General features: G+C 46.3%; 1 protein-coding gene across 6 annotated transcripts in view; it reads left to right on the top strand.

Annotated features, from left to right (window-relative positions):
* The first annotated feature begins 16,357 nt into the window (after nt 1-16,357).
* The window catches only part of LOC125365104 (myosin phosphatase Rho interacting protein), a 128,901-nt gene continuing 118,802 nt past the window's right edge, over nt 16,358-26,456 (top strand). For 3 of the 6 annotated variants that reach the window (XM_048364930.1, XM_048364932.1, XM_048364931.1), the window contains exon 1: nt 16,599-16,858. In XM_048364930.1, coding sequence (XP_048220887.1) covers nt 16,736-16,858 — 123 coding nt within the window. In that variant the 5' untranslated portion in view covers nt 16,599-16,735. Of the gene's footprint in view, nt 16,859-26,456 lie in introns of all 6 variants that reach the window. The other 3 variants (XM_048364934.1, XM_048364935.1, XM_048364933.1) reach the window with 2 other exon arrangements.

The raw sequence follows: 26,456 nt of genomic DNA, 5'->3' as shown, positions 1-26,456 counted from the left end.
ATGAGAAAGAGCAATTCACAGGTACAGAGGTTTATTTTGGAGTGAAGAAAGTGTTTTAAACTCAGGTCATGTGATGGTTGCACAACTCTGAGTGGAGTAAGCAGCCCTGAATTGTGTACAATTACATGGATTTTTTTTTGTATGTGTCTTAAGGCTTGAACTCAGGGTTTTATGCTCTTGCTCAGCTTTTTCGCTCAAGGCTGGTGTTCTACTAGTGAAGCTATGCCTCTACTTGTGGGTTGTTGTTTTTTGCTGGTTAATTGGAGATAAGAATCTCTTGAATTTGTCTGCCTGGACTGGCTTTGACCTTTGATCCTCAGATCTCAGCCTCCTGAGTAGTTGAGGATGACAGCCTGGGCAGGAAAGTCTGTGAGACTCAGCTCCTATGGACTAGCAAAATGCTGGAAGTATGGGTAGGTGTGGCTCAACTGGTAGAGCATCAGCCTTGAGTGAAAATGCTAAAGCATAGCACTCAGGCCCTGAATTCAAGCTCTAGTAGCGGGCACACACACACACACACACACACACACACACACACACACACACCACCAGCAGAAAGTGTATGGGGGAGGGGAGTCATGAGGAAGAGGCTCACCGAAGCCCAGGAGCAGAGACCTCAGGAAGAACCACTTACATCAGGCCCATCTGGGGAGCACCTGACTCCTACCCCTCCCTCCCAGGTTGGTGGGTTACATCTCCTTGCCCAGCCGTTCTCCATGAGGTGCACACAGAACTGGAGAAGACAGCCAGGAGTGTCCCTGAGAGCCAGGGATGGCCAGGTCACCAAGGCCCCTGCCTGTGTAGCATTTTCCTGAGGGACAGCAAGCTTCCCACCTAGCTGCCCTGGAGGCCATCACCCACCCCACCCCACTCCACCCCACGCCACCATTGGGCCCCTCTGCTTTTCCACCTTTCTTGCTCAACTGCTGTCTTAGATAAGGGCCCCTCAAAGCAGATGCTGAGGCAAGGATTGGGGAGTTGTTTTTCGGGGGAGGGGTGGCTCAGCACCATAAGAGAGTAGAAGTGACAGGGAAGGGATGAAAGCAAAACTTGGTGCAGCGGTGAAGGGTCATCTTGTGGGCAGCGCTCAACAGCTTCCCATAGAGAGCTCACACTCTTGTCCTTTACAATGACCTTCTGGGACTTCTGTCCCACCCTTCTGGGGGTGTCAGGTGCAGAGAGCCACTGGCTGGGCTAGACTGTCTGTAGGGACATTGGAAACAGTCTGAGGGGACAGATACAAAGCAGAATATCGAATCCACTTCATTTGAAGAAGAGCTTGGCTCAGTTCCCACTGGACACATTTATCAGCCCTGCAGTGAGCATTTGTTGACCAAGAGAAGGAGCTAGAAGGTCAGCTCTGTAGGCAAAGGAGGCAGGTCTGCTCTTTCCCCAGAGCCCAGCCCAGTGGCTGGCACACAGAGTGCTTAGCAAATATTTGCAGAATAAATGTCTTATGGTCTGCGATGTAATCTTTCATTATTGATAACAGCTGCCAATTATTGAATCGTTTCTGGGTGTAAGGCACGGTGGTAAATGCTGGACACCCACTCCATTGCTGTTCTGGTGGTACCATTATTCCTGTGTTCATGCTTGACCACTCAGACAGGAGAGCAACCAAAGACACCAAGCTCCGAAGTAGCAGGGCTGAGATTAAACCAGAGCCTCTCTTTCTTTCATTTTCCCTTCCTTCCTTCCTTCCTTCCTTCCTTCCTTCCTTCCTTCCTTCCTTCCTTTCCTTCCTTCCTTCCTTCCCTCCTTTTTCCTTCCTTCCCTCCCTCCCTCCCTTCCTCCCTCTCTCTCTTTTTTTTTTTTTTGCTGGTCCTAGGGCCTGAACTCAGGGCCTAGGTGCTGTCCTTGAGCCTCTTTGTACTCAAGGCTAGTGCTCTACCAATTGAGCCACAACTCTACTTCCTGCTTTTTCTGAGTAATTTATTGGAGATAAGAGTCTCACAGACTTTTCTGTCTGGGCTGCTTCGAACCCCCTTCCTCAGATCTTGGCCTTCTGATAGTATAACATTTTTTTTCTTCTTCTTTATTGTCAAAGTAAAGTACAGGTGGGTTATAGTTTCATATGTAAGGCAAGTACATTTCTTATCCAACTTGTTACCTCCTCCCTCATTTCCCCCCTCCCCTCCCCACTTCTTCACCCGCCCCCCTCTCTAACATTTTAATTGGTTAATTGGAGACAGGTCTGTAGGACTTTTCTGGCTTTCTGCCTCCAGGTCTCAGCCTCCTGAGTAGCAAGGATTACCTGTCTGAGCCACCTTGCTTGGCACAGCTCAGTGAACTTTAAATCATGCACACCAGCCAGGCACAATGGCTCACATCTATAATACTAGATAGCCAGGTGGCTGAGATCTGAGAATGGAGGCTTCAAGTCAGCCTGGGCAAGAAAAGTCTGTGAGGCCTTTTATCTTTTTATCTCCAATTAACCAGCAAACAAGCCAGAAGTGGAGTTATGGTTCAAGTGGTAGAACACTAGCCTTGAGCAGGTCCTGCAATCAAGCCCCAATGCCCACACCAAAAAAAAAAAAAAAAAGACTTGACTCCTGCTGACTGACTTTGTGCCCCTTCCTCTGAGTGGTGAGAGCATGTGGGTAAGGCTGGTGCTTGTATACAAGTTCCTCCAGCCTCAGTACATGATGTTGCTGATACTACCTCCTGGTTAGAGTTTACAGTGAGGATTAAATGAGTTAGTGCTTAGATTAGTCCTGGATTGAACAAGTGAAGCAGAGGTTATTTTTACAACCACATATTCCCCCCAACCCCAGTATAAAAAGTCACATATTGTGAGTGGCAGCAATGTCAGACAGCAGTGGATTCTCTGACCTTCATCCCACCTCCCCTTACTGCTCAGCTGTTCAGCCCACCACAGGGCACTGAGAGGGCAGCTGGTCTCCAATTCCTCAGCCAGCCTTGCTTTGGGCCTGGATTGACCCCGCCTCTGGGTGGGGCCAGCCGGGAAGAAATCCTGGCCTAGGCAGCTCACAATGAGCTGCATTCTTCCTCAAGGCTGCTCAAGTCCTCCCAGCTGATGTCAGACTAAGGAGCGGCAGGAGCAGCCAGGAGGGCAAGTCTGACAGCCCTGTGCTGGGCACAGCCACATGCATGCCTACGGCTGGGATCAGCTAAGGCCACTCGGGTACCATTTCCAGCTGTCCCTTGCTGCGTGGACGTGCCACTGTGTGATGTGGGCAGTGCCTTTGGGTGGCCATCCTAACAGAGATGGGCACAGATGCCCCAGGTGGGGCCTAGCAGGGGGGAGCTGCGGCCTGTGCATGGATGGAGAGCTGGCATGCGGAAAGGCAGTGTGGGCACAGGCCTGTGCCCAATTTCTCTGCTGTTCCAAGGCCCCTCCAGGCCTGGCCTTCCACATACTGCTCTGCTGGGTCCTCCTGGGAGCCACTTTACCTCCCTGCCTGCCTCAGGGAGTGTTGATGCAGCACCCTCTTCCTCCAGAGCTGCTGAAGGGTGCAGTGGGATCACGTGGATGAAGCTGTTGCACAGTCACCTCTGCGTGAGGGTCATCACCCACCTCACCCCTTCTATCCACACATTCCCCAAGCTTTGTGGAGCCTCCAGTGCGTGTCTGGCACCATTCAGACCTGGAGGACAGAAGGACACGAGAAATAACTGCCCTGTGCTTGTGGAGCTGACATTCTGTGCAGGAGATAGACACCATATCAGAATGAGACCTGTGGCTTAGGCCATCCCTGTCATTTTGGAAAAGAGGACTTTAGAGTGAGATGGAGAAGGAGCTATCCTTGGGGTCCTGGAGGAAGCGCTGTGCTAAGGGCAGGGCAAGTGCAAAAGTCCTGATGTTGAAGGGTCTCAGGAATAAGCAATGGATCTCTCTAGCACTCACCCAATAAGGAGATGATCCATCCCATTCTTAGGGCCCTAGACATCGTGTCTACTGGTAATTCAAGACTGTAATGTCAGCTTTTTTTCTTTTGTAGAGTGGAAGTCCATCCTCAGATCAAACTAAAGACGCTCTAGTTATAAGAGAAGACCAATGCTTTCTCTTCTATGTTCTATGGGTCCAGAGCAAGCTGATTCCTTCTTACCAGCTCCCAGGAAACCATCACTGTGAAGAAAATTCATGAGAAGCCAAATAGCATAAAGATTTTCCCACAAACTCAAGAACATTAGCACAAAAGAGTGAGGCAGGGCTGGGAATATGGCCTAGTGGCAAGAGTGCTTGCCTCATATACATGGAGCCCTGGGTTCGATTCCTCAGTACCACATATATATACAAAAAGGCCAGAAGTTGTGCTGTGGCTCAAGTAGCAGAGTGTTAGCCTTCAGAAAAAAAAAAAAAAAAAAGCCAGGGACAGTGCTCAGGCCCTAAGTCGAAGCCCCAGGACTGGAAAAAAAAAAAAAAAAAAAAGAGTGAGGCAGAGACCTGAGTCTGATGCTAGACCTATGCCCTGCCCCCCTCCAGTGAAGCCTGGGTCCCACCCTGAATACTTCACACAGTGGGGCTGGGAATATGGCCTAGTGGCAAGAGTGCTTGCCTCGTATACATGAAGCCCTGGGTTCGATTCCCCAGCACCACATATATAGAAAACAGCCAAAAGGGGCGCTGCGGCTCAAGTGGCAGAGTGCTAGCCTTGAGAAAAAAAAGAAGTCAGGGACAGTGCTCAGGCCCTGAGTCCAAGGCCCAGGACTGGAAAAAACTTCACACAGGGACTAGAGGATGGACAGTCAAGAGTTTTCAGTCATCTTGTGAGACAGGGGACACAAGAGTAATACTAAGGAAAAGGTGCTGAGTTCACCAAAAGGAGAGACAAGGGGGCTTAGGGGGTCAAATCAGTAGCCTCAGGCACAGCTTGGTCCAGTAACAACCATATCACCAAAGGCTCAGTTGGGTTTCTCTGTGTGGCCACAGTATCATCTGTCACATATGTTAAGAGCCATGCCATTCTGTGTAGCCACTTCTCCCCTCACCGGGCCCTCCTCCTGGTGCCTGGTCTTGGGGCCTGATCCAGGGCCACTCACATGTCATTATCTTTGAATTTCTACCCCAGCCCTCCAGACCAGTATTTGTCCAGCAGGAAAGTTTAAGATGGACACCGCTCTCTCTAAACCAAGCCCAGGTCATGGGCTAAGGAGCACCAGAGGTACAGAATGGAATGGCTAACTCACCTTCATTTTACCTCTGTGTGTGTGTGTGTGTGTGTGTGTGTGTGTGTGTGTGTGTGTGTCAGTACTAGGGCTTGAACTCAGGGCCTAATGCTTTCTCTTAACTTTAGTTATCAAGGGCTAGCACTCTGACACTTGAGCCACAGCTCTACTTCTGGCTCTTTGGTGGTTAATTGGAGATAAGAGTCTGAGAGACTTTTTTGCCTGGGCTGGCTTCAAATTGTGATCCTCAGATCTCAGCCTCCTGAGTAGCTAGGATTATAGGCATAAGCCATCAGCACATGGCTTTAAGCAGGCACACATAGTTGGTGCTGCCCTATTGACAGAGCAACCTTAGTGGGGCTCAGGGCTGATCCAAGTTGGGGGTATCTTAACCCTAGCCCTTTGTATGATTTGACATGACCTTGCTTCTTGGTTTTGGTCTCTCTGACCAGACAAGGTCATGAGGTAGAGTGTGTCTCTATTCTTCTGCCCTATCTCAGGACTTAGAACTCAGCCAGATGTACAGTAGATTCTCAAGACATTATTTGTTGAATGAATAAATGAGACATGTGGTCTGTGAACCCTGGAGCTATCCAATTAGTGATAGACACTAGCTTTGTGACCTTAAGGCAGCATCTTGGCCTGTCTGGGCTCAATGTTCCCATTTGTAAAACAGGGTACTGGACCAGAGAATCTTCAAAGGGCCATGGTGGCTCTAAGTCTCTAGGCTTTCTACTTCCTCTGTCTGAATTGTCCCCCGACTTTTACCCATCTCTTTGATGTCCCAGACATGCTAGTCACCTTATAAGGGCTGTGCCTGGAGTCTGTGTTTGGGGAGCAATCAAAACAGACTGATCTTCTATAAACAAATAGCTTGCAGGAAGGGTTGGGGGGACATGATGAAGTGGTGGGCTGTGGGTTGGGTCCCAAATGAACACTCTCCAGTTGGCCAAGGGCAAGGATTCTAGGAGTCAGGCCAGGGCAGGCTGTATTTGGGGTGTGTGTGTGTGTGTGTGTGTGTGTGTGTGTGTGTGTGTGTGTGCGTACATACATGTATGTGTCCTTTGAGCCTAGGTCCTGTGGCTGCCCACCCTCCCCCTTCTCAGGGTTGTAACTGGGATCAAAGGCTAGCTGCATTGGGGCCAGGCAGACAGTGTAGTTGTCACAAACACACATGAACCTGTGACATAGTCCCTCACATCACACAATGCCTACATGAAGATGAATTCATAGTACAAATTACATAGGCACAGGCAGGTAAAGATCTTGGATAAACTCCCTAATAGGCATATAATTATAAAACAGGTTGGTTCCTAAAGAAACATCCAGAAACATCAGAAACATCCAGACCTGGACACAAGGAAGACCCTATATTCCCAGCTTGTAGATCCACATGGGCACATAAGCATATACGCATAGCTATAGCTCCACTTTGTGATCTGGTGTACTAGTGTGAGCCCCAAGGCACATGGTCTCTGAGCAAACCTGCCTCCTCTCCATTCTGGCTGCACACAAGCCTGCCAGCCGGCCGGAACAGTACAGACTCTGCCCAGGCCAGCTGGCCACCCTCCAGGCTTGGTGAAGATGGAAGGGCCAAGCCAGGGACAGCCCAGCCCATGGCTGACTGGCCTGCCTCTGGCAGTCCCAACCCCCCATTTTCTTGGCCAGATGACTCTAAATGTCTCCCTCCCCACAGCTGCATGGGTCTTGAAAATGTGTGTGACAACCTGGATTTCCAATTTCTTTTGGAAACTGAGAAGGATGGGTTCCAGGCCTGCAGGACAGCAGCTGGATGGGGCTCTCAAGCTACTGCGGGACCAAAGAATACGAACACTGGCTCACCAAAGGAGCTGTAGGTTTTACTGCCTGGTGTGCGTAGAGGCCTCTGGCTTTGCAGCCCTGGAAATCCATGCTTTAAGACTCATTTCCCTTCATATGTGGAGAATACACACATGTACCACTCCTAACTACACAGCCTGCCATATTGGTTACTTTACAAATGATCTCATTCAGTGAAAACATGTTTATCTGTTCCCTTCATATATCAAGATCTTTCTTTCTTTCTGTTTTTAGTTAGTCATGGGGCTTGAACTTAGGGCCTCAGTGTTGTCTCTGAGCATTTTCATTCAAGGCTAATGCTCTACCACTTGAGCTACAACTCCATTTCTGGGGTTTTTGGTAGTTAATTGGAGATAAGAGTCCCCTGCACTTTCTTGTCTAGTCTGGCTTCGAACCATGATCCTCAGGTCTCAGCCTCCTGAGTAGTTAGGATTACAGATATGAGCCACCAGCACCTGGTTGAAGATTATTTTTATGCTGATCAATGACCATATTCCCTCCCCTCTTTTTTTTTTAAAACTCAGGGCCTGAGCACTGTCCCTGAGTTGTTGTTGTTGTTGTTTTTTAATAAAGTAAATGCTTTATTTTTTTAAATTTTATTTATTTATTTTTTTTGGCCAGTCCTGGGGCTTGGACTCAGGGCCTGAGAGCACTATTTCCTGGATTCTTTTTGCTCAAGACTAGCACTCTGCCACTTGAGCCACAGCGCCACTTCTGGCCGTTTTCTGTATATGTGGTGCTGAGGAATCGAACCCAGGGCTTCATGTATAGGAGGCAAGCACTCTAGCCACTAGGCCATATCCCCAGCCCCTTCCCTCCCCTCTTGTTCTCCTTCCTTCCTTCCTTCCTTCCTTCCTTCCTTCCTTCCTTCCTTCCTTCCCTTTTTTTTCTTTTCTTTTTTGATACAGGGTCTCTAGGCTGGTTTAAAACTTTTGATCCTCTGGTCTAAACCTACTGAGTGATAGGATTACAGGAATATATAACCATACAACCATACCAGGCTAGCATCCCACTTTTTTTTTTTTGTCTTTTTGTTTTTAGAACAGGGCACTTGAACCTAGGACATTGCACTTGGTAGGCGAGTGCTTTGACACTGAGCTACATCCCAGCCCACATTTTTTTAAAGCCTTCTTTTGTTTTGTAGTGCTGGGGATCAAACCTAGGTTCTTGGTGCATGCTAGTGATAGAGCACTGAGCTGTATATTGTCAGACCTAAATATTCTTTTTTTTTTTTTTTTGGCCAGTTCTGGGCCTTGGACTCAGGGCCTGAGCACTGTCCCTGGCTTCTTTTTTGCTCAAGGCTGGCACTCTGCCACTTGAACCACAGCACCACTTCTGGCCGTTTTCTGTATATGTGGTGCTGGGGAATCGAACCCAGGGCCTCATGTATACAAGGCAAGCTCTCTCGCCACTAGGCCATATCCCCAGCCCCAGACCTAAATATTCTTACATATATATTTATAAATATGTACATATATTAGTGCCTTTAGATTTAGAACAAAGTTGCCAAAAGAACTCAGTGTTCTCATACCCACCTTTCTCTTATATGACCAAGGTACATTTGTTAAAGCTGAGATCCCAGTATCAGTAAAATAGAATTATCAAGATTTCATCAGTTCATCCACCAATCTCCCTTTTCTGTTCCAGGGTCCCAGGGGGGGAGCCATGTGGTATTTGACCTAAGGGTCTCCTTTAGCTCCTCTGGTCTCTGCTCGTTTGCAGACAGAGGCCCTGTCTTATTTTTTCATGGCCTTGGCCATTTCAAAGAGTACTCAGGGATCTTGTACTAGTACGTTGAGCACCTCAGGTATTTTAAGAACTTTGTAAAGTGTGTAGGTATTTTGTGGGTTGTCCTGTATCTGGGTGTGTTTGATTTTTTTTTCTTCCATCATGAGGCTGAGATTATAGGTTTGGGACAGAAGATCACAGAGATGAGGTGTCCCTGACATTGTGTTACCTTAGAAGGTACTTGACAGTACAAAGGGTGATTTGTCGTGGTATTTTCTTGTTCCTCAATCAAATTTACTTCTTCTATCTCTCTCTCCTATCCCCTTTCTCTCTTCTTCTTAAAAGTTTCAACCTTCTATTTTGACATGTGCATATAGAGTACTGGAATCTGATTTTGAAGGACATGACAATATTCCATCATCGGCAACTGCTATCACTTACCCAGTTGGTATCTTTAGGGCAGATACTTCCTTAACTTTCAGTTTTTGCTTTTGAAGACAAATCTTCAAACAACAGTTCTGGAAATCAACTTCAACAAATATTTTTCAAACCCCTTCTCTGCTGAGCGATGTGTGTGCACTACATCTTTACTTTTCTTTCTTTTTTTTTTCTTTGTATAAATTCATGGGCTGAGATTTCTGGGGCAAAAGATAAACACATATTTTAAGGCTTTTGATAAATATCACTAAACAGCCTCAGGAAAGTTGTACCAATCTATTCCCCTGGATGGATGTTTTTCAACCCTTTTTTTTCTCACCCTAGACAAAAATAATTTCTGTTTTCAAGAGATAACTGAAAATTACTTACTGGACATTTGATGATATCAAAGAATTATTTTTTTTAGAAAAAAATGTGTTAACAGGATTGTCGCTACTTGTTGAAAAGAGCCCTTATCTTTTGCAGACACACACTGAAATATTTGTGGAAGAAGTGGTATGATTTTGAGACTGGCTTTAGTGAAATTTGGGAGGGGAGGCATGTCTGAAGGCTGCTCCAACAAGACGGGTCACAAACTAATGGAGCTGGAGCTGTGTGATAGAACAACATCCTTAAGGATATTATTCTCTGCATTAGGAAATGCATGAAAGCTTGTTTAAAACAAAAAATTAAACATGACTGGCCATGTACTGTTTTCTATAATTCTAGCTATTCAGGAGGCAAAGATTGGGAGGATTGTGGCTCAAGGCCAGTCCTAGTTTAAAAAGAAAAAGATTCCATCCCAATAAAAACAACAAAAGCTAGGCATGGTGGTGCATGTCTGTAACTCAGCTATGCAGGAGAAGTATGTAGGAAGATCAAGGTCCAAGACTCTCAAAAAGTAGGAGACTTGATCTGAAAAATAGCCTAAAGCAAAATAGGCTCAAATGGTACAGTGCCTGCCTAGGAAATACAGGGTTCTGAGTTCAAATTCCATATTGCCAAAGAGAAATCTAAACATAATAAAAATCTATGATCTTTTGCTCCTGAAGTTAATTACAGTGAATCCTTGGGTATATGTATGGGTGTTTGTGCCCCTGACTTTGTCTATACCAATTCGAATAATGCACACATATCCTGGGATTGAATGCAGGGTATCAAGATTGCAAGGCAGGTACATTATCACTTGAGCCATTCTCCCAGTTCTACTGTCTGTCTGTCTGTCTGTCTGCCTGCCTGTTTACCTACCTACCTACCTACCTACCTACCTATCACTTTGTGACCTACACTGGGCTGAATTCCCTGGACTCAAGCAATCCTCCTGTCTATATCTGCTTAGTAACTAGAACCATAGGTATGTACCATGACATCAGGTTTCCATTATTTTTTCCCCCTTATTCTTTTTGAACTAGAACACAATGTAATAGGAGGAGCTTTACTGTTATATTTCCATACATGGCACATAGTACACTTTGAATAAGTTCTCCCTTTCCTTCCCTTTCTTTTCCTTCCCTTCCCTTCCCTCCCTTCCCTTCCCTTCCCTTCCCTTCCCTTCCCTCCCCTTCCCTTCCCTTCCCTTCCCTTCCCTTCCCTTCCCTGCCCTTCCCTTCCCTTCCCTTCCTTTCCCTCCCTTCCCCTTCTCTCCCTTCCTCTTCCCTTCCTTTCCCTTCCCTTCCCTTTCTTCCTTCTACCCTCTCTCCCTCCCTCTCCCCTCTTTCTTTCTCTCTTTTGTGCTGGTCTTGGGGCTTGGACTAGGATCTAGGTGTGGTCCCAGAGCTTTTGTACTCAAGGCTAGTGCTCTACCACTTGATCCACAGCTCCACTTCTGGCTTTTTGATGGTTAAATGGAGATAAAAGTCTTAATTCCTCTCCTGCCCAGGCTGGCTTTGAATTATGATAATCAGATCTCAGCCTCCTCATTATAGGCATGAGCCACCAGCACTCTGCTCTATTAGCTTTTTAACTTCATGCAATTTTTGTAAACTGTTGGCGAGTCTGCAGAGCTCTGTTATTTGTTTGTTTGCTTGTTTGTTTTGTTAGTCATGGGGCTTGAACTCAGGGCCTGGGCACTGTTCCTGAGCTTTTTTTACTCAAGGCTAGTGCTCAACCATTTTGAGCACAGCACCACTTCTTGTTTTCTGGTGGTTAATTAAAGATGAGAGTTTCATGGACTTTCCTGCCTATGCTGGCATCAAACCATAATCCTCAGATCTCAGCCTCCTGAAGAGTTAAGATTACAGGTGTGAGCCACTGGGGCCTAACTCTGATCTCTGTTCTTAATGGCCTTGTGGTTCTTTCCTGGATCAAAGAATCATCATTTATTTATCTGATTCTCTAATGGTAGACAATTGGAGTAGTTCCAATTTTCTGCTATTAAGAATAATGAGGAGCTGGGTGTGGTGGTATACGCCTGTAACCCCAGCATTCAAGAGGCTGAGGCAAAAGGGTCAGATGTTTGAGGCTGACCTAAGCTACACAGTGAGACTTAATTAAAAAATAAAATAAAATAAACCCAACAAAACAAAAATAAAAACCTAAGAAGGAAGTAACTATCCCACTACCTAATCTATTTTTGTATATCTGTGTGAGAAATTTTACAATCTGTCTTTCTAGAAGTGGAATCATTATGGATATATTTCAATTCTTTTGTTGTTATTGGTTGTGGGGCTTGAACTCAGGGCCTGAGTGCTGTCCTGAGCTCTTTTGCTCAAAGCTAGTGCTCTATCACTTTTAGCTATGGCACCACTTCCTGTTTTCTGGTGGTTAATTGGAGATAAAAGTTCCATGACTATTCCTGCCTGGGCTGGCTTTGAACCACGATCTTTGGATCTCAGACTTCTGAGTAGCTAGGATAACATGAGCCACTGGCACCCAGACACATTTCAAATTTTAATAGGACTGCTAATCTGTCCTTCTGGTGGCCTTTCTATATGTAGGTGACATTCTGTCATGGCCTGTACCTGAAGACTTGTCATTTGGTGCCTTCTGTAGGAAAAGCAACATTGAGATGCAGCCCAGCTCAGAGAAGCTGGAGAGATCTTTTTCCATACTGAGGATTGAACTCAGAGCTTTGTGCCAGACAAGTGCTTGACCACTTGAGCCATGTCCCCAGGCCTTTGGAGGTCTTTTGATTTTACTTCTGGGATGGGAAATGCTTGAGGAAGGGTTGGGGCCAGCCGCCTTCCACTGGGGTAGGCTCATAGCTCCTTTGGCTGAAGGCCACACAGAACACCTCTGAGTCCTAATGTCACCATTAACCAGTTCTATAACCTTGAAGAAAATACCAGCTCTCTTTGTACCTCCCTCTGTAGTGGGGAGCCAAAGAGCATTAACCCAGACCACTGCTTATTATTATAAATAAAATCTTCCTCTTGTAGGTTGTATCTATGAATGATTCCTGTACAGTGGCAGAGGTAATTAGTTGCAATGGAGACCACATAGCCTAAAACACCTAAAATATTTTCTAATTGGCCCTTTACAGAAACAAAAAAGTGCCACCCTTTGGCACAGGGGTTTTAGACATAATAATAAATGCTGATGTTATAGGACACTTCCCGTGTCTCAGGGACTATTCTAAACTTGTCCTATCTGTTCATTTGTTTAGTTCTCACAGTCTGATGAAGTGGTTGCTATTTATGATGGCCAAGGTCATATGGCACAGTGACACCCTCCTACTGCCTAGGATTTACACCAGGATAGCCCTCCCACCTGGAGTCTGGCATCGCCGTGCCATGGGTTACTCTGACTAACCACATGTGGTACAATGCCAGGCTCCTCTCAGGGTTGCCAGCTCTGCTCCCTGTCTCTTGGAACATTCTAGGGACTGCTGAGATGTGTTGAGCAGAGGGGAAGCCAGAGGGAAAAGAGAGGCTCTGAGGCTTTGAGGAGGCACCAGAGGCCCAGCCCATGGGTCTCAGTCCTGTCTCCAGATGACCTAGTTCTGGAAGCCATCCAACTATGCCTGCCCCCAAAGACCCCCAGGTAACACTAGCAGACCACTTGGCTGAGCGAGGACAACTCTCAGAAGCAGAAGCAACAAGACAGTGCTTCACCTGGGTACCAGTGGTTCAGGCCTATAATCCTAGGTACTCAGAAGGCTGAGATCGAGGATTGTGGTTCAAAGTCAGTCCTGGCTGACAAGCTGTTATCTCTAATTAACCAGCAAAAAGCCAGAAGAAGAGGTGAGACTCAAGTGGTAGAGCGCTAGCCTTGAATGAAAAAGCTAAGACTGCCAAATCCTGAGTTTAATCTCCAGTACCGTCTGTCTCTCTCTGTCTCTCTGTCTCTCTGTCTCTCTTACACACACACACACACACACACACACACACACACAAATATATATATGATATGGATCCAGAATATGGATTATTTAAAGAAAAAGAAAACACAAGATTTGAGAACCATGATTCCATTCACTAAATTCATTTCTAAAGCTTACCCAGAGATAAGAAGTTTCTGGCAGAATCTCTTCAGGGGTGGAAAGCTATGTGACAGTTTCTCAGGGAGAAACTTACCGAACAATCCAGCCATCTTATCCCCCTTCTTGGATATTCTCACTGGAAATGAGCACTGATATCCACCAAAAGACATGCACAAAGGTAACAGCTTTATTCAAGGTGTCCCAAACTAGAAATGTACCACTTATTCTATCTCCTCAATGTTGTTCAGAGTAATTCCCACAGCCATTGCTGATCTTATTCTACTTTGAACCCACCTTTTCTGTGCTCTGGTTTCCTGATGGGTCCTCTTTCTAGACTTCGTCCTCCCATTCTTTCTCCTGATCACCGGCCCTAACATCAGTACTTGGTCAAAAGAATCCAAAGTTAGGCTGGATATGACTCAATAGTAGAGCACTTATTTAACATGCGTGAGCCTGGGGTTCCATCCTCAGTCTTGAAAACAAAACAAAACAAAGACACAGCACAGCTGAGCATATGTTGCCCAGGTAGCTCTGGTGGCAACCTTGAATCTTCTTTTACAATGGGTCCATAACTATGTCAAAGGGAAGTTCTTCATATGTCCTGATCTTCATGATTATCTTCTGTCAAAGATCAGCATGCTTTCTAGCACACCTGTTTCTTCAAAGAAGCTGCACTCCACCATCCATTACCATTCATCCTCCAACCTGTGTTGCTTTGTGTCTCGCCTCCACTGCCTGTTGATTAATAATCAGATCCATACTAGCATATGGAGCACTTGGTACCTAGGTAGCCCTGTTCGTTAACACATACTGGTCCCAAGGCCCCGAGCCTCTCCCCTGATGCTTTTCCCACCACTTCATCCTGGGTAGGTCTTAGCTGCCCTCTGAGTCTAGTCAGTGCATCTTCTGGGAGCTTCTCATGAGGCTGCCTTTGGAAAAAAGGGGTCTCCAAGCTTGGGTTCCAAAGCTCCTCAAATTTCATGTGTCCCCAGCTGTGTGAGTGTGGCTTGTTATTGGCAGGGAGCTTCTAGATCCCCAATCATATTCTTCTTTGTACCCCTAGCTGTGTCTCCAGCCCCTCCTGTCCATGTCAGGCCTTTGATGTACTGATGGGGAGCATTTTTTTTTAGTGAGGTGGCCTTTGCTTTGGCCCCAAGGCATGAGTAGGACTTAAATATTTTTATTTTAAAACAAGTTGTTCGTGCACATCATACCAAATCTAAGTGGAACAAAAGGGATTAGAATGAAAATTTAAAGTAGGTCACCTCCCAACCACCCAGCTCCCTTCTCCAGGGGGCGACCACTGGTATCTTTCAGACACTTTGTGCAGGCAAGAATTGATATTCTCCTTTACCATCCCCTTGCTTTATTTTGAAAAAAGAAAAAAAACCCAAAAAAGTTTCAAGAATAGTTCAATTAACACCTTTCCCCCCAGATCACCAACTAATGTTTTGCCACATTTTGTGAAAAATTTTACAAGCACTACGTTCCTTAAGGCTTGCAACTGCATCAGATCATGTGGGTTTTGTACAATCATGTGAGTTTTGTACAGGTGGTCACTGGAGACACCAGTCAAGGTAAAAGCCCAAACCAGGGAGCTGAGGGGTGGAGCTGGGCTTTCCTCCCTCGGGCTGCAGGAGGACTTTGATCTGACTTTCTCCACTCCCTTTGCTGGAGAAACATTTTTTTAAAACGTAGAAATCCACTTCCCAGAAGATCAGTGGAAAAGTACACCACTCTGGAAGCATCCCTACTTATCTCCTTAAAGCCTTCCCTTCCCTTCCCCTAAGCAACAGCTGCTGCCACCACAGGCTCCAATGTCACCTCTGCTGTGAAAGCTGAGTTAGCTCACCCTCAGTTTTAAAACTCAACAGAATCACAACTGCCAGCTGGTTGAGTTTGGAACCCAAAGTCCTGGGTATCTAGTCCTTACCAAATCCCTTTACCCTCTTCCTCCACTTCTTCCTCTAGCCATTATGAACATCTCACTATCAGCCTAAATTCACCATGTGGCTTCTCGGAAGCCACTCTGATTCTAAGGTGCACACTCCCCAGTGTTGTCTTTTGACTAGGAGCCTGGGCAATGGAGGTCTGGAGTGACAGCTACGGGTCCCTTCCTGGCAGAGTGACCTTGCACAAATTACTTCATGTGTCTAAGCCTTGATTTCCTCAAGCACATAATGAAGGTAAGAATGCCTAGCTCAGGACCTGGCAGGGAGTCAGCATTCACTAATGTCCCATAATAGAACTGACAGCTCGTCAAGGCTGCTGACATCTTCTCTTAGTCATCCCAGAACACACTACCTCTTATTACCCAACTTCTCTGTGTCTCACTTTCCTCATTCGTACAGTGGGGATGGATCGTGGCAGAGCACTTGGAAAGGTACGTAGCTAGTTAGTATTAAACTGTGGACTACGACGATTAGGTCTGACACACAGTAGGTACTAAAGGAATCTGTCCGATCCGGGTGCGCAGGCTGGGCACCGGAGAGAAGGCCACACTGGAAGCAAGGGGCTTGCGGAGAGTCCCCCGCCGGAGGTCCGCTCCGCCCTTCCTCCTCAGCAGGCCCCCGCCGTGTCTGGCAGCTGTCAGGGCCCTGGGCCTCGGCGCCAGTCCACCAAACCTGAACGTCCCATTCCGGCACCCCCACCTTCCCCTGCCGGCACAAGTTACCTTGCGCTCGGTTGTGCTTTGCCCCGCCCACCAGATCCCATTGGTTTATAGATTTCTTTGTTAGAAGCAGATCGTAGCTTCCATTGGCTGATGGAGATGCCGCTCAAAAGTGTGGCCCCGCCCCACCCCGGCGCCGCCCCGCCCCGAATGCGCGCGGCGCCCCGCTCCCATTTGCAGCGGCCGCGGGCGCCCAGGAAAGCGGCGGCGACGGTTGTGCGACCATCAGGCCGGCGGCCACCGGCGCCTAGAAGGCGGCCGCGGCGGAGGCAGCGGGCCGAGGCCGCGTCCATGGGCCCGCGGCGGCAGGGGGGCGGCGGCGGCGGCGGCGGTGCGGGCGAGCGTGGGGTGGCGCGCGCGCTGTGAGGCCGCGGCGAGCAGGCGGCGCCCGGCGAACCCGCGGAGAGGCCGGGCCGGGCCGGGCCTGAGGCGGCCGGCTGGAGATGCGGCGGCGGCCGCGCTGAGCCCCGAAGCTCCGGGAGCGCGCCGGGCCGGGCCGCGCCGTCGCCGCGGCCGCCGCCGCGTCAACCATGTCGGCGGCCAAGGAGAATCCGTGCAGGAAATTCCAGGCCAACATCTTTAACAAGAGCAAGTGTCAGAACTGCTTTAAGCCGCGCGAGTCGCATCTGCTCAACGACGAGGACCTGACGCAGGTGAGCGGCGAGGGCCGCGGAGCCCGGAGACCCCTGGAGGCCTGCGGGGCGGGCCCTGGAGCGCCACCGGGAAAAATTAAAGAAAAAAAAATGGAGCAGGAAAAATGCGTGTGTGCTGGGGGATGGGACTGGAGATGGGGGTGGGGGGAAGAGTATTGATAGTGTCGGGACAAAGGGAAAATCCTCAAGTATGCTGAAAAATAACATCCTTTCTCATTCTCATGGCTCTGTCGTGTGATTCATGCTTTTTGGGTGACTCAAAAAAAAAAAAAAAAAGGCCTGGTTTCTCTTGGTAGGAACAAAGCACTTGGGGATTGTTTGCCGCTTGGCAGGACCCCTCCCTCCCCCCCACCTCCCACTCTTGTCTTGGAACTGGACTCAAGACTTATCCACCAGAGAGTAGTTTGGGTTTGGCTTGACTAGATGGGTGGTGGGCTTCCATCTTGTAGAACCCAGCTTGCCCCCTCCTTCTAAGTCATTGTCACCACGGGGGAGGCAGTGAGGAGGGCTGAGTAGAGGTGCAGGGTCTTTAAGTCTGGGGAGGAGGATCTTGCTGTTGAACCTGTGAGCTTTTGTGGAGAGGAGAGCTGGGGTCTGCCCTCCTCCCACCCTGTTCTCCCAGGTCTCTGGTCTGTAGCCCCGGAGTTCAAGAGACCTGTGGGTCCTGGGGAAAGTTAATTCACGCCTGTTGGCTTCATCTGCCAATTGAGAGGAATTTGGAATAGGTAGTAGCCCCCCAACTTGCATCAGAGTCACAGACATCAAGAACAGAGTGCTGGCTGGGCTCCACTCTGGAATGATTTAGAAGATGGGGGACTGTGTCAGTACAAGGCCCTCAAGGTTTGGCTGCAGTCCCCTTTGGCCTTTGGGAGCCCCTGCTCTGGTTGCTCTCCACACTCCTGGTATTGAGGAATCTGTACTTTATTTGCCCTTCTCCCCTAGTCTCTATCCTCTCCTGAGCCTGTGTGTTCTGCATAAGGCCAGGGTAGCTCCCTTTACATTCCAGTCTACAGTGACCTAGTTGTAGCCACTCCTTTCAGAAAAGAACCTCTTAGACACAAAACATTGCTTTGAAGTGCTCCTGCCTGGCTGTTTTTAATGCCATTTTAAGTGCAAACAATGTTTGACTGTTTACAGGGCAGACCAGAGCAGGGTGGTAGGGCAGAGGTTATGGCCTAGGACATGATGCCTTTCTCTGAGATCTTTTTTCCAACGGCTAGGAAATGAACAAGAAGTTTAATCAAACTCTCTAGGCCTCAAAATCATAGGTGGTTGGGACACCAAGGGCCTTAGGGATAGGCTGGAGTGTACAAGTTATACCAATGAGTAGTAGAGGTAGATTTGTCGTTGTTGTTGTTTTTGCCAGTCCTGGGGCTTGAACTCAGGGCCTGAGCACTGTCTCTGGCTTTCTTTTGCTCAAGGCTAGCGATCTACCACTTGAACCATAGCGCCACTTCTGGCTTTTTCTGTTTATGTCGTGCTGAGGAATAGAACCCAGGGCTTCATGCATGCTAGGCAAGCACTCTACCGCTAAGCCACATTCCCAGCCCTAGGGGTAGATTTTTAAGGAAGAAAGATGTGGGTCTCTTCTTTCATAGGGATAGTTTGTTTTGGGAAGCAGTTTCTGGGTTGTCTTACCTGTCACTTTCAGTGGTGTGACCTTGAACAAGTCCCTTTAGCTCTGTGTGTTTTAATTTCTTTATCTGCAAATTAGTAAAAAGTAATTCCTGGCTCACTTCTATGGAGCTGCTGGGTAAAGCAAGGAATGGTATTTTATCAAGCTTTTTCCTCTTACAGTTTAGCGTTCTTACAGAATAGTCAACTTTGATTTTCAAAGTTGGTTTTCAAAGGTTTGGCAAGGGTTGTTTTGAGAGAGACTTGTGAGTTTCCTGGTTATTCTAAGTAACTACCAAAATTGGTAAATCAGGCATATAAGCCACCTAAGGTCTGTTTTCTGATTCTTAAGCTTAGATAAACTAGAGTGGAATTTGTATGTTTGAGCCAGAACTATTAACATTAAAAATTATTGGTTATTAATTGAATTCCAGGGCAGAGGCATATTTAAAGTACTGTACTGTCACACTGTATTCAAAGTTGAATTGTGGGTTTTAAAATAGGCCTGAGACCTCCAGGGCACAACTGGTATGGTCCTTTCTGAAATAATGAGTGGGGTTATTTGTATTAGGAGAGATTAGCCCAGCCTTCTACCTCCCAGGATCGCTCTGGAAGAAACTGCTCTTGAAAGGAGAGGAGGGAGACTAGCTCTTGCCAACAGCCTTCACTGTTGCTCGCTGCATCCGGCCCTCCCCCCAGCCTTTTGCTCTCATCCTTCTGGCTCCATTAGAAAACCTCAACCAATCCATTCCCATCAGTCTCCCCCCAAACCCCTGCTTCCTGCTGCCCCTCCTTCCCTGAGCTTATTTTAGACTGTCCAAGCTGGAAGATACATCATCGATCATCAAGGCCACCCCCTCTTTAATAGGCGAGGACACAGAGCCCAGGGAGGCGGAGACAGCTTTTGCTCTTGGGATGTCATCTTCCCAGGAGCGGACATTCCTCAGAGGGCTCTGATTTGAACTTTATTTCCTCAGCTGTGGGTTTTGTTTGTTTGCTTTTCCCTTAGAGAGGTACAGAAACCTCTTCCAGGGCCTGTATTGTGGCATCAGACCTGGAAAGAACTTAGAGATCAGCTAATCTAGCCACTTCCTTTTACTAGTGAGAAGACTGAAACCTGGAGAAGGGAAGCAGCTTGGCTAAGAAAGGGCATAGCTAGGACTCTTAAGCCTTGTCTTTTCCCTGACTCTATTCAGTGTTTACAGTGGCTCTCCTGTGAGCACATTAGGACAGGGAGGTCAAGGGTGGTTGTGTTGCAGAAGGTGCTGGTTTAGAATTCCTTGCCTTTTCTCATGGGAATTCAGAGTGATCTGGGATACATGATATGTATCACTCTTGTCATCCCCTCTTTCAGTCCTGCGCCTCTGTTTCCCTTCAGTCCTCTAGTGTATTTCTCTGTGTTGTACTAAAACAAACAAACAAATACATATATTATTTACCTGAGCTGTGCGCCCGAATTAGCTCTGAAGTTTGTTTTTCCCTGTAGAACAATATGACTGAGATCTTATTTCATGGTGTTACACACAAAAATATAAGGCATTTTGCATATTCTGTTAGGGATATACTGTAATTTAACCTATTCCCTTACGAATGGACATCAAGGTTTCTGATCAATTTTGCTGTTACAAATAGTGAATGCTTCAGAGAACAGCTTTATAACGCTTTTTGGTTGTATGGTGTGTGCGTGCATGAGTGCAAGTATTTCTTTGGGGAAGATACCTAAAAATAGAATAACTGGGTTGACATCAAGCCCATTACATTTTTTTACAGATACCACCACATTGCCTTCCAAAAAAGGCTATGTCATAACATTTCCAGGACTGGATACTATGAAATGATTTTTTTTTTTTTTGTGCCAGTATTGGGGTTTGAACTTAAGAGCCTGAAAGTTGTCCCTTAGCTTTTTTTTTGCACACAGCTGGCTTTCTAACACTTGGGCCCCAGCTCCACTTGTGGCTTTTTGGTGGTCATCGAGGAGTCTCATTGACTTCCTTCCTGGACTGACTTTGAATCATGACTCTCAGATCTCAGCCTCCTGAGTAGTAGCTAGGATTACAGGAGTGAGCCACTGACACCTAGCCAAATGATTTACTAATTTCCAGCAAGGTTAGCCTCTCCATAATATTTATGGAGTATTTTTTATTTATTTTGTGAATTGCATATTTGCATTTTTCTGTAGAATTATTCCCTGCCCCCATTGGTTTGCAGAAGTTTTCTGTATATACTTTGGGTCAGGAGTCCATAAACATCCTCTAAAAGGCAAGATTGTAAATATTTTAAGCTTTCCTAGGCCATATGGTCTCTGGGGGGATTGTGTGACTTTGTTGTCAAGGTGCAAAATGAGCTGTAGATAATACATGAACTAGTGTATGGCTATGCCCCAATAAAACTTTTTTTTTTTTTAATCGATTGTGGAGCTTGAGCTCAGGGCCTGGTGCTGTCCCTGAGCCTCCTCGTGCTCAAGGCTAGAGCTCTGCCACTTGAGCCACATCACCACTTCTGGTTTTTGAGTGGTTAATTGGAGATAAGAGTCTCATGGGGACTTTTCTGCCCAGGCTGGCTTTGAACTGCTGTCCTCAGGTCGTAGCTGCCTGAGTAAATAAAATTATATGTGTGAGTACCTGGCACCTGGCCCCAGTAAAACTTTATAAAACAAAGTTGTCAGGATTGGGCCCATGAGCCATTATTTGCTATGAAATGGGATTGGGACTGATCTCTTTCTTTGTTTCTTTCTTTTCTTGCTTTTCTTTTCTTTTTTTTTTTTTTTTTCTTTCTTTCTTTCTTTCTTTCTTTCTTTCTTTCTTTCTTTCTTTCTTTCTTTCTTTTCTTTCTTTCTTTCTTTCTCCCCCACTGCTCCCCAGGACTGATCTCTTTTGTGCTCACTCCTGCTAGTCTGATTGTGCCCAGATGATACCTTGCTACCATTACTGTTGGGGTCAAAGAGTGGAATCTCTTATTGAGAGGTAGGCTAGGACTAGGTCTCTGAAAAGCATTTCTTAAGAGTTCCCTTTCTTCAAGACACAGGAGCAATGAGGAAATACCCCATCCTTTTCAGAAGATTTGTAACTTATTTGTGGGTTGATGCATTGTTTTACAAGTAATGTATCAAAATTCCTTAGAAATGGATACCAGGGATGTGAAAGAATGCTCAGTGTCATTAGTTATGGGGAAAATGCAAATCAGAACTACTTCATACTCATAAGGATGACTATAATTCCAAACAACAGAATTTAACAAGTGAAGATGTTAAGAAAATCAGAGCCCTCATGCCTTGTTAGTGGGACCAAGATAGTGTAGTTGCTGTAGAACACATTTTGACAGTTTTTCATGGACATCTTAATTCTGTGTCAACTAACAGTTCCACTCTGAGGTATATGCCCAAAAGAATTCATGCAAATACCTGTACATGGATGCTCACAACAGCATTCTTTACTGTAGCCCAAAGGTGGCAGTAATCCAGATGCCTATCAGCAGATGAGTGGATAAACAGTTTGTGGTTGTATTCATTAAGTGGAATATCTTGGAGAGTTATTACAGCATGGATGTACTTAGAGACATGATGCCAAGTGAAAGAGACATACGGAGAAGGTCACCTAGTATATGATTCCATCCATGTGAAACCTCCGGAATAGGTAAATCAGGAGAGGCACAAAGCAGATCAGTAATTACCAGAGATTGGGAGAAGGGTGCTAAGGGGTAATGTTAATGGGACTGGGGTTCTGTTTTGAGGGTGATGAAATATTTTGGAACTAGATGGAAGTGCTGGTTGTATAACATTGTGAAATGTAACAAATGCTACTGAATTGTTCATTTAAAGTGATTAATTGCATTAATTTTACCTCAGGGAAAAAGAATGCACAGCATCACACCCAGGAGGAGTGTAGGGGAGGGAAAGTGGGAGAAATATGGGGGAAGGGGTAACAAGTTTGACAACAAATGTACTCACTATCTTATGAATGTAACTGTAACCCCTCTGTATATCACCTTGACAATAAAATAAAATTTAAAAAAAATCACAGCCTATATGCCCCATACCCAAAGTGACACCTGAAATGAATCTCTGATATTTCATGTGGAACAGGAATTGGAAAACTTTTTTTCTTAAAGGGCCAGAAAATAAATAGGTGTTATAGGCCAACAGGTAAAATCCAGGCATTAAGCTCTTATATAGGGCTGGGAATATGGCCTAGTGCCAAGAGTGCTTGCCTCATATACATGAAGCACTGGGTTCGATTCCCAAGCACCACATATATAGAAAATGGCCAGAAGTGGCGCTGTGGCTCAAGTGGCAGAGTGCTAGCTTTGAGCAAAAAAAAAGAAGCCAGGGACAGTGCTCTGGCCCTGAGTTCAAGGCCCAAGACTGCCCCCCCCAAAAAAATTAAGCTCTTATATAATTCTTTAAATATGTGAAAGGAAGCTAGGCATGATAACATGCCTGTAATCCTAGTTCATGGGTGATAGGTGCAGGAGAATTAAGAGATTGAGACCAGCATGGGCTACAAAGTGAGACCCTTGCTCAAAAAAATACGATTAAAAAATATAAAAGCCATTCTTGGAAACTGGGTGTCAGTGGTTCACATCTATAAACCTAGCTACTCAGGAGGCTGACATCTGAGGATCATAGTTTGAAGACTGCCTAGACAGGAAAGTCTGTGAGACTTTTTTGTTTTTGTTTTTGTTTTTTGCCAGTCCTGGGGCTTGGGACTCAGGGCCTGAGCACTGTCCCTGGCTTCTTTTTGCTCAAGGCTAGCACTCTACCTCTTGAGCCACAGCGCCACTTCTGGCTTTTTCTGTTTATGTGGTACTGAGGAATTACCCAGGGCTTCATGCATGCTAGGCAAGCACCCTACCACTAAGCCACATTCCCAGCCCTCTGTGAGACTTTTATCTCCAATTAAACAACAAAAAGCTGGAAATAGAGCTGTGGCTCACTGATAGAATGCTAGCCTTGGGCAAAAGAGAGGCCCAGAGTTCAGGCTCCAAGACTGATGCCAGGAAAAAAAACCAAAAAACAAAACAACAACCCCTCCAAAACTCCCAAAACTACCATTCTTGGTTTCAAGTCTTAAAAACCAGATGGTATCCAAGTGCTAGTGTGTTAGATTAAGTATCTAAACAAGCTGTAATGGAAGGTACATATGCAGTTTAAAATTTTGTATTCTCCATTAAAATGTAAAGTAGATAGAAGTCATTATGTGCTGGTCCTGAGGCTTGAACTCAGGGCCTGGGTACTATCCTTGAGGTTTTTTGTTGTTTTTGTTTTTGCTCAGATCTTGTGTTTTAACACTTGAGTCATACACCTCTACTTCTAGCTTTTTGGTAGTTAATTGGAGATAAGAGTCTCATAGACTTTCTTGCCCTGGATGGCTTTGAACGGTGATCCTCAGATCTCAGCCTTCTGAGTACTTAGCTAGAATTATAAGCATGAGCCATCATGCTTATACCATAAGCCAGCACCCGGCTTATGGTATTTTCTTTAACCTGATCTATCCAGAATACTGTAATTTCAACATGTAAAGAAGTTACAATGCTCATATTTTTCCTTATGGCTCTGATTCAGAGCACCACTGACATATTGGTACCTACTGTGCTAGTCGCAGTTGGGGTCTCCAGATCAGGCCTTTTCTCCCTTCCTCATGGTGGTCTGAAGAAGGCTTTGCAGTTGGAGGGTTCTGGCATTGCTGGTTCTCTTGTACCTGCTACTCCTTTTTGTACCCTCCATTCCTTGCTCTTGATGTCGCTTTGGCAACTGTGTGTGTGTGTGTGTTGGAATTGGGGCTCAGGGCCTCATGCCTCAAGACTTTTCCTTAGCTTTTTTTGTTCAGCTTCTGCTCATGGCTGGTGTCCAGCTTTTTGTTAACGGAAGTCTCTAACTTCTCTGCCCAGATAGGCTCTAAACTGGGACCCTCAGATCTTAGCCTTTTGAGTAGCTAGGATTATTTGCATGAATTACTGGTGCCCAGCTTGAGGGTTCTTTGTGACTTTCTACTTTGAACTGCTTTGGGTGTATTTGGGAAGATGTCTTTAGGCTCTGATCCCCATTCCCATTTCATAGGCAGGGTTAGGGTTCAGGAACAGAAAAGTAGAGAGTTCTGACTAGGGTCCAGTGGGGTTTTTCTCTGGGGCTGTCCTATGAGGAATGAGTTTGTGTGACAGGTCAGGGTGTATTACTGTTCACAATGACCCCTATTACATATATGACCATGGCTGTTCTTATGCAGTTCTTAGCTCTGTGGGTCTTCACCCAATGCTTGGAATTTGTGGTGCTGGTCTGTTACTGGGCCTTTCCTTCAAGTTCTCTTCTTGTTTATTTTTGTGCCATTTCTGGGGCTTGAACTCAGATCTGAGGCACTGTCCCTGAGCATTTTTGCTAAAGGCTAGTGTTCTACCATTTGAGCCAAAGCTCCACTTCTGGCATTTTGATGATTAGAAATACAGAGTTTCACAGACTTTCCTGCCTGGGCTGGCTTCAAACTGTGATCCTCAGATCTCAGCCTCCTTAGTAGCTAGATTACAGGTATGACCTACCAATGGTCAGCTAGAGATGCTTTCTTGATAAGCAAGGTTCCAGACCTGTGTTCTCCACACACATTTGCTAGATAATCCATGAAGGTAATTTAGGGTCTCTCACCTGTAAAGTAGGGACCTGCTTTGTGTTCACAGGGAGAGTGTTGTGTGCCATGGGAGACCTCAAGCCCCCAAATAATAATTAATATTCCAGGAAATATGCTGGCAGCCTCTCCTGTGGTACAGAGTCTTTGCTTGGGCCATATGACTTCTAAAATCCGGGAGCTGTTAAGCTGAAATTTAAGTTTGACTTCAGTGTTCATCTTTAAACTATTTTCAAACTGTCGTGTAGTCTTAAAGAGGAGAACTCTGCAGTCAATTTGGGGAGGACATCCCACTGCCAGAAATCTTCCACTGTTGCTGTTGTGTGAGAGAAGCAACAGGAGAGTTGCAGGAGCTCTGACCTGGAGCATTTGACCTCATTGAACAGGTCCTCCTTTTATCCTGGTTCTCCAGGCCATTCTTGTCTGAATGACACAGTTGGGCCAGTTCAGTAGTTTTCAGGCTTTCATTAAATCCTAGAATCTTTTATGCAGAGAGTCTACAGAAATGCTATCTATTTATGGTGCTGGAAAAAAATGGCAGGGTTCTAGCTCATGGAGGAACCTCAGGTCCCATCTAAGTGTCAGGGGGCAGGTCTGAAAACTCTGCCCCAGATTTTTGTGCTTCAATCAGAGCTGTGTCTAAGTCTGTCCTGGAATGGAATCACCCCTGCCTTGTTTCTTCTGTTATGTAGTACTATCACTTCCTTTGGGGAAAGAAAGCCCAGTGGGTTGATTGCTGGCTGCTGGAACTGGAGTCTTCCAAACCATGCACTGGTTTTCTCAGTCAGGGTCATCTGAGTTCACATGAAACCACAGTCTGGATTTTGCCTGGAGCCTGTAACTCTTCTGGCTCTAGCCTTTCCTGGGCCCAGCTTGATGGTTGTGTGCTGCACGGATGGTGGCTCAGAGAGGGAGCTGGCTTATATGCATGGATGGGCCTGCAGCACTTTTCTGAGCCTTAACCTATTGAGTCAGAGCGTCAGATCTGTGATCTCACAAAGGACTGGTGGCATCCTGACTCCCTGGCAGAGAAAGGAGCATTGAGTTTCAGAGTGGTGAGCTGCCCACCCAAGTTAGCAAGCTGCTCTACAATGAGACTGTGATACAGAGTTCAGTTCTATTCCAGCCTTCATGTGATTCTAAACTTGCCCCTCCTCTTAGAAGGGACTCTGACTTGTAAACTGTTTTAGTCTAGCTAGGTAGAAAGCTGGTGTCCTGTAGAATAAATCATAGTTGCTTAATGGATTTCTTATCCTACTCTGGGAGGAGGGACCTGCACCGATTGTCCCCTGTTAAGCAGGAGAGAAATTGTCAGAACAGATGGTTGAGACCCAGGATTCAGCAACCTGACTAGGTCACAGGAAGGCCAGCAT

The sequence above is a fragment of the Perognathus longimembris genome, chromosome 17 (genome assembly GCF_023159225.1).
Source record: "Perognathus longimembris pacificus isolate PPM17 chromosome 17, ASM2315922v1, whole genome shotgun sequence".
NCBI classification, from domain to species: domain Eukaryota; kingdom Metazoa; phylum Chordata; class Mammalia; order Rodentia; family Heteromyidae; genus Perognathus; species Perognathus longimembris.
The sequence above is the reverse complement of the archived record's forward strand: the minus strand, read 5'-3'. Positions and strand labels throughout refer to the sequence as shown.